Genomic DNA, 8,656 nt, shown 5'->3' with positions numbered 1-8,656 from the left:
GCTGTTATTGGGCTTGGTACCTATATTTACACACAGTGTGCACAATTTAACCCTTGCTCAATTTTTTCAGCACGAGATAATCGATCTCCGTCCCAATAATGCAAAGGTCTACTACGCTAACGCTTGACTCTGCTAAGGCTCTGCGTTCGAATTTGATTCAGCGGCCAAAAGCCAGATCTCCATTGCTGATGCTTTCTGCAGAAAAGGATGGTTGTCGTAGTAATAGTGTGTACAACCCATACAATGATAGGGTTTACGAGACGAAGAGTGACTTTTCAGGGTATCGATTCCTGGGAAACTCAGGTAAGTGGTTTCTGGTGGTAGATTCCCGAATGAAACTCTATATTATAGATGTATTTAGCGAGAAGAGGATCGATCTTCCACCACTAGAATCATTTAAGGGTAGCCATTTTAAGATTTGGCGTGAAGGAGAGGAGAATGTCAAGCATATGCTAATGGATGATGAGGATCCATTTCGTGATGAATTTCCTCATGCTGCCGAAGATCTGAGAGGTCGTTTGTGGGTTGACGACAAGAATGGAAACTACGTTGTTGTGTGGCAGTTTGAAATGTACCCATTTCTAGGGTTTTGCAGGACAGGGGATGATCATTACCGCGAGATTCCAACAGAGCTCGAGGTTCAGAGGGAGTTACGAGGTTTAAACGATATGGTACTGAAAGGTTACAATCTTTACGTCTATGCCACCCGTGAGTTCATTCGACACTTAGATTTGTCTGGACAAGATGAAGATGGTTTCAAGGATGTATCCGAGAAACATAGGCTTCCAATGTGGATGCCAAGTATGACAATGAAGGAACGTGAACGTATGAAGCAAAAGAGGTCTATCCCATCTAACAAAGGCATTGCTGTTACAAGAGCAGGTCAAGTTTTGGTTGTCTTTACGTACGATTTAGGTACCTCTGAAAGTCACAGGATGTTCCATCTGTACAAGAGGGATCCTAAAGATCTTGACCCGAAAACCCTCGACACCCGGCTTCTTGAGGTACATTCTCTAGGTGATGAGGCCCTCTTCTATGATTTGGGTATTACCGTGCCTGCTGACCATACCCTTGGAATTGAGCCTAACTCCATTTATTTCACTCGTGATGATCGTATCTGTCACAATAAATTGTCATGCCTCGACATCGGTGTCTTCAATCTTGCAACAAAGACCGTCAAACGCTTCCACGGTCTCTCCAACTTCAACTTCAACGATGCTCAGTGGTTTCTTCCTTCTTGATTCTAGCCTTCTCCATGGTTTCTCCCTCGGCCTTGCTCTGTTTCTTTCTGTTGCTTTCTGGTGTTGTTCTCACATTTCCAGACTATTATCCTCTTTTTCTTTTGATGTATAATCTGTGACATTGCCAGTGTTTAAATATTTTGGACTTAGGTTTCAAATTTCAAACCATCAATTCAGATAAAATCATCATACATGCACTTTTAAACATATGCCTCTGTGAAAGTAAGATAGACTTCCACAAATTGCCACAACCAGATCGTATGTTAGACATAGCAGCTAAGGACGAGAGAAAGAGACGCAGAAACGTTATTTGATAGAGCCGATTAAGAAAGACTTAGGAATGACTTAAATTTACTTCGTCTGATCTCTATTTTTCTGGTAGGTTTGCTGTCTTCGAACCGACCTATCACTATTGTTACCACTGCAAGATCAGGTCTGAGTTCGTATGTTGAAGTTTTATATTCCTTTCTGCTCTACTCTAATCTTCTGCATTAAAAATCTGTGACAATTGACCAGAATGGCTCCGCTATTATGCCGATATGAAACAGGACTCTAAACCCTTATTTTATTTTGTGGCCATTCTTTTGAGACAGGACTCTTTTCATGTTTTTCTTCTTTTTTTTTTTTTGGTCAAACTTTCATGTTTTTCTTCTTTTGCTAAGTTTTTTCCCCATCAAAGAAGACGGACATATGTTCTTATCTGTGGCATTTTCTTCCTAACCTTAGCAAGTCATTTCATTTATGAGACATCGTTCTTTGTTTTCTGTTCATTTTAGCTCAAAAGCAAATAGTAACAATATCATTATAATTGGGGTGGTAGGCTACGGATCGGATATGTATGGTAGAAGGTAAAAATAATTCACCATACCTGAGCAGCTGAGCTACTTAAAACTTGCTCATCCTGAAGTGCTATTTACTAGTCAAGATTTTTTGTTTTGGAAAACAATTCATTTGTATCAAATAATTTGACCTGGTTTATTTGTTTGTAGTTTCTTTTTCCTTTTCTTGACAACTTGATGGAGACTAATTTAGTTTGCACCATTATCAGGGCTGGAAACTTCCAGACTTTTATGTAATAATGTTGTCAACCAGATTGATGGTTTTTTACTCATAGCTCTCGCTAAGTTTATAATTACCTCCATGTTCACTTGCTAATTTTTCTTGATTTGACCACCGAACTCTATGCTTATCAGTTATGATTGTTTCTTTTGTGAGCTATACCATCCGAATGATCTAGTACCATGAAGGTAAAGATTGTTTTCTCTTACCTATCCCTCAAATTCTGCGCATCAATGAGTTAATCTTAACCTAAAACAATATTCCATAAACTCCGGTCTTAGGACATAAGTGAAATTAAAGTTCTAGCAGCCGTGAGATATTTTCAAATGGAACATATATATTCTGGGGGAAACGGTGCATCAAGATCGAGTTCGAGCATGCTTGGTATGAGGTTCTCAATACCAAGAATAGAAACTGCCGTCAAAAGAGTGCCTACTAACAGAAGAGAGAGTTTATTCATTCAAATATTAGACTTAGCAATCAAGAAGTGCGCATGCGTAATCTAGTAGATAATTTGAATAGACTTTCATGTGTTAGGGCCATGTTTGTTGCATATTCACTGTTCCATTTAAGGTTTCATCTAGGAAGACGAGTGCAGCAGCTATATCAAAGAAACCGAAATGGTCTAACCATGGAGATTTAAGTTTTTTTTTTTTTTTTCTTTCATCACCATGGAGATTTAAGTTTACAATCAAGTTTGTTGCATATTCGCTGTTCGGATAATTACTTTGAAGTACAACTTTGTGTTCTAGAATAAGAATCCCATATATCTTCTTCCCAACCTCACATACCTTCTTCAGAACACATCAACACTATATCACTGATCTGAGATATGCCAATGCCACCAATGAAGCTTGTACAAATGAGTATGATCTTTTGCAAAATATCAAGAGAACCTTGAATAACCACGAATTCACCCACCACTCTTCTTCGTTTCAATACTTAGAATCTTTATAAAAATTAGTTTGAATCAGTTTCAGAAGCTAAAGGTTTGATATTATATAACAAAATATGTAAATAGTTTGTGACTAAATATACGTGAACGTTTAGCTTCTTTGTAGAATAAATTGGTCATTTTTACATTTCATTTTAAATAAAATTTCTTGTTTATATTATATAATTATTTTCAAGACTAATTTGTTATATTGATAAATTGCAAAATTACTTAAATTTTGTTAAAAAAAACAAATCATATATATGAAAGTTGACTATCCACCTAAGTGTCACATCATCGCACAAGAAAATGACATGTATCATTATACATTAATTAAATAAAAGATTAGCAAAATTCTTTCTTTTCATTTTGTGCGTTTTATAACTTTGTAATATTGACATACAATTTTTTCACGTAATGGTCATTCAAGACATTAGAAATACCAAAAATAATAAAACACGAGACTTTCTCCTATATAGCTATATGCAAGGAAGAATTCTAAAGTGATGATTTAAATTACTAGCATATCAGGATGTGGTTGGTGTACTAGATGACGAGAGAATATATGGAATAAAGAATTGTTTGTTACAACTAAGTTAGACAAGTTTCAGATCACATAAGTATAACATAACTACATACATTATATCAATATATCATATGTTGTTTTTTGTGTTCATGATAGTGAAAGATGAGAAATTGTTAGGAATGCCCTTCCAAGACTACCCATTTTTTTATTCAACCACTCCCTTTAGACAATTTTCATATATACCCTCTTTTAATTTTTAATGACTATTTTATCCATATTTGAAAATTTTTTAGGTTAACAAAATGAAATAATGATTTTTTCCGCCAAAAATATTCAGAAGATAATGTTTTCGCAAGAAAATCCGACAAAAAATTTCCGTAAAAGGTATTTACAATGATAAAGGTTTTTAAATCCTTGTAATTTCTTTTTAAAATCTTTAAAAACTCTTTGGAAACTCTTGTAAATCATTTTAAAATCCTTGTAATTCTTTTTAAACTCTTTTTTAAAATCCTTGTAATTCTTTTTAAACTCTTTTTTAAAATCCTTGTAATTCTTTTTAAACTCTTGTATGTCATTTTAAAAAATTTTAAAATGATTTTAAAAGATTTAAAAGGAATTTAAAATATTTACAAAGGTTTTTAAAGTATTTACATGTGTATTTAAAGACACTATAAAAATTTTAAGAGATTTTAAAATGATTTCAAGAATTTTTAACAACTTTACAAAGCTTTTAAAAGGCTTTAAAATTTTTTACAAAGATTTATTAAGAGTTCTAAAAACATTTACAAGGATTTTTAAATGCAAATTTTGGCGGGAAAGCTTTTGACGGATGACCGTCGCAAAACTTTTTTGGCACCAAACTTTTTGGCGGGAAAAAGAATGTTTTGGTGCTGAATATTTTTTTACGGAAAAATTTTAGTTTCTAATTACATGTTATCATTAGATGAAGGGTAAATTATTTTATTTATGAGAAATGAGTATTTTTAAAAATGGACAATGGAAGGAGATATTTTTTGTAAAAAGGCATTGAAAAGGTATTTTTAGGTTTATACAAATCCGATAATATGTTGATATTTTGAGTTATAAATGAATCTAATCATAAAAAATTATAGCTATATAAAATAGATATAAATTTATTAATTACATAATAACACACACATAAAAAGAACATACAAATAAACAAAATTCATAATCATAATTCTTTCCAACAATTCTAAAAACCCATGCGTAGCATGAGTGTTCACCTGGCAATAATTAAAGAGATAGACAACACAAATAAACATAGTAATATAGTATAGAAAGATGATTGGTAAATAACACTTTTTTTTTTTAAGGAATGTAAAATTATATTCACCCAAAAAAACGTTGGTTACAATGAATGCGACATGATTTAAAAGAATCTAAAAGAATTAAGAAAATTTAGAATGATTTCTAGCTATGAATTTGAAATCAAAACTGCAGCCCGCCTTGGAGTCATGGATTTCCAGAATTTATAGCCGTGCTGAATCTGTTTCGTATATTTTTCTCGATGATCTTTGCAAGTTTCATTACCGGGATAGCAGGCTTCCCATGTCGCCTACTATTACGCTCTCGCCATAAACTGTGGATCGTTGTTTGGAAAGTATAACGAAGAGTGAAGAGATGTAAATACTGACGAGATGAATCGAGCAGATGTGGAGTGATAAGGCTCCAACTCGAGATGTTTCTACCATGAAGAAGACCTTTTGTCAAAGAGCACCAGATTTGAGAGGAATAGGGACAAGAAAAAAGAGGTGATCTCGTGTCTCCAAAAGTAAATAAGTGTTTTATAAAGTGGTATAGGCATTCAAGCATTGCTTAGATGGCCGCCGAAATTCGTTTAGTCTTCATTTTTGTGTATTTTCAAAATTTCAACTAAGTTTTATTTCTGTATACATAATTATAAATGTTCATATATTGTTTGATATAATTTAAAGAAATGTTTTTTTAATAATATCTTTAGTATCACTTATGTTTGTTAAATTTTTGTTTAATAAGAAATAAAAAGTTTATAGGGTAAATTTGGTAAAAAATATTACAAATATGTTGTGTCATTTTTTCTTACTTGTTTCATATTATTAAAGATTTTGTTATTAGTAAAGAAATTATTCTTTTTTTTAACAATTAAATTACCAAAATATTTACACGTCTGAACATACTTATATTTATCTTTATCTATTAGTTATTTTTTCTTGCTATTAATCGAGAAATTATAGAGTAATATATTTTTGATATTTCAAGTATCTATGTTCCATTATCAATGTTAGATGACTATTTATACACAAACCCACTATTTTAGAATTTAGAACCTTATATACATATATTTTGCTCTTTTGTTCTTTTGTTTAAAACTAAAAGTTTCTTCGACCATCATTAACTTATTTTTATTTGTGTTCTTACTTAAATATACTTTTTCATTCAGTTGTTTAGTCTCACTTTTTCTAATATTTTAGGAGTATTTTCCTTTTAGTTTAAACTAAAATTCATAAATTTCTATAATAACATTAACATATTTTCTAGTTTTTGAAAATTTGAAAATTTGGAAAATTTCCTTTATAATATCTCTGAAACGTATTATCTTAGTTATTGCTATTCTTATATTTTATGTATTTTAAAATTTAAATTTTACATTTTTCTTATTTTCGTATATTATTTTATTAAAGTTTACATTTATATTCTCTATTGTTTATTGTTACTTTTCATAAATATCTTAATAAAATAATTATAATTTAAAAAGTTAATTATAAAGATGTTAGTATGCCAAAAAATGCTAATTAATGAGATAGCTAATTGTGTTTGGTTGTTTAAAATGAGACTACCTTAAAAGCTTTGACTAAGAAAAGAAAATCAGATCTCAAACTAATCGAAGTAGAGCCTCATTACTTCTAATTCTATAAAGTATAGACTGAGGGTCATATATTATAAATAAAACCATGATGAATCCAAATCCGAATGATAGGGGAAAATTGACTTAACAATCATCTAAATTTAGAAGTTTATATTAGTTTATTTAGTTATTTTGTTGAATGGTTTAGTTATAGCGCGCAAGTATAATCAATTTTAAACTTTATTTTTAAAATTATTATAATAGAATGGGGAATATTTAAATTTAAAAGAGTTTAAAACATCTTATACTATTATTTTGGAAGTTCATAATTGAAAGTAACCTTCCCTCTGTATAATTTCAATTACCAAATTAATTCAGCTCATTAAAGATAAAAACTTAAATACTAATTATGTAATTTAATTAAATCATAAAAACAAAAATACATTATTAAATTTCAAAAAATAGAATAACCAATCAAACTGAACAAATAAGAATTGATATCTAACTTACCATATTAATTTGTTATTAACCATATATATATATTTTTTTTTTTGAATAAATGCAAAATTTTATTCACCAAAAAAACCATGGTTACATCAAGTGCTTCTTGTTTGAGTTGTTAGGTTCATACTTTGTCTTAGCTATGCCAATTAAAACCTAGTGGAAAGCCAAAATACAAACAAATCATCATATTTTGGGCTTCTTGTTTCTGAAGAAGAGTGATTCGATTGCGAATGTTTTTGTCGATGTTTTTTCCAATGGTCAAAGGTGTGATAGGGTTCTCCTCTCCGTGTCGGCGATTATTCCTTTCTCTCTATATGGTGTGTATCATGATCTGAAGTGTATATCTCAGCAGCATAAGAGGTTTCCTCCCAAGAGACGAACATGTGAGGAGCGAAACAGTGCGGTCCCAAGAAGAAGTGTAATGGCCTTGAAGTAGGCCTATCGTGAGATTCTCCCACACTTGTGTTGAATAAGAGCACTGAAAGAATAGGTGAATTCTTGTCTCTATCGGTTCAGCACAGAATTTGCAGGTAGTATCCACTTGTGTGTTCCACGTTCTCATTGTCGCACCCGTTGTTAGTCTATCATGTATTGCAAGCCAAGTGATGAAAGAAAACTTCGGTGTAGCTTCCGAGAACTAAATCCCTTTCGCCCATCTGCAGATTGGTTTTTCAACTCTCAGCATTTTCCAAGTTTCGTTTGAGGAGAAGTGTTTAAAACATGTCTTCCATCTCCATTGTATCAAATCTTCCTCTTCGACCTTCCTCCTCACCCTTGTTTTCCTGATGACCTCTTCCACTTTATTTAAAGTCTCCACTCTATGTCGTCTTCCTTTGTGAGAGGACAAAACGTCACCCACTGAGGCTTCTTTTGTAATACCCAAATTAATGCACCCTCTTATCTCCAGAAGTATCAAATAAGTTCCCCAAAGAGGACCATGTATCATAACAAAAGGATGTCCCTCTGCCACTTTTTATTTCAACCTGATAGAAATCCTTTGCCAAGTCTCTAAGTTTTAAGAGTTTCCTCCATATCCAAGATCCTTGAGAAGAATTTCCTTTTACTGTCTAAAAAGTTAACCATTATATTTCACTTCTCATCTTTATATAATTCTATTATTGTGAGACAAATAAATTATCATATTAACCATGTAATAATAATATATTCATTTTAATATTCTATATAGAGACTAACAAAAAAAAATTACTTTATTTTATAATATATAATATAAAATCTTTTTGTACTAAATAAAATTTAATCCCTTATATAACACGGGTCATCATATTTAAACTCATAAAAGTTAAAATATTACTAAACGGTAATACGGAGGAACTAATTTTAGATCAATATTAATATAAATTTGTAATATCATTATTTTGGTAGTATTAGGGTTATATTTTATTATTTTATCAAATCACTATTTTTTTATTTGCACCACGATTATAAAACTAAATAACTTTAATACTAAATTAATAAAACCGTAAAGTTCAAACATCATCATTTAATTTATTTGTAAAAACAAAATATCGTCTCCTGGTTGCATAACA

General features: G+C 31.2%; 1 protein-coding gene and 1 long non-coding RNA gene across 2 annotated transcripts; both read left to right on the top strand.

The window, feature by feature from the left end:
• Positions 1 to 98: 98 nt before the first annotated feature.
• Positions 99 to 1,367, top strand: AT1G27580 (F-box protein (DUF295); the record flags this gene model as incomplete). The annotated part of the gene is made up of 2 exons (NM_102522.2): positions 99 to 303; positions 352 to 1,367. The coding sequence occupies 2 exons, from the start codon at positions 99 to 101 to the stop codon at positions 1,239 to 1,241; spliced, it is 1,095 nt and encodes a 364-aa protein (NP_174078.1). The 3' UTR covers positions 1,242 to 1,367.
• On the top strand, positions 1,260 to 1,499 carry AT1G06103. Its single transcript, NR_139022.1, has one exon. It is a non-coding gene; the product is annotated as an other RNA (long non-coding RNA).
• The last annotated feature ends 7,157 nt before the right edge of the window (positions 1,500 to 8,656 follow it).

The sequence above is a fragment of the Arabidopsis thaliana genome (assembly GCF_000001735.4).
Source record: "Arabidopsis thaliana chromosome 1 sequence".
NCBI classification, from domain to species: Eukaryota; Viridiplantae; Streptophyta; class Magnoliopsida; order Brassicales; family Brassicaceae; genus Arabidopsis; species Arabidopsis thaliana.
Note: the sequence above shows the minus strand (reverse complement) of the source record. Positions and strands in the feature narration are given on the sequence as shown.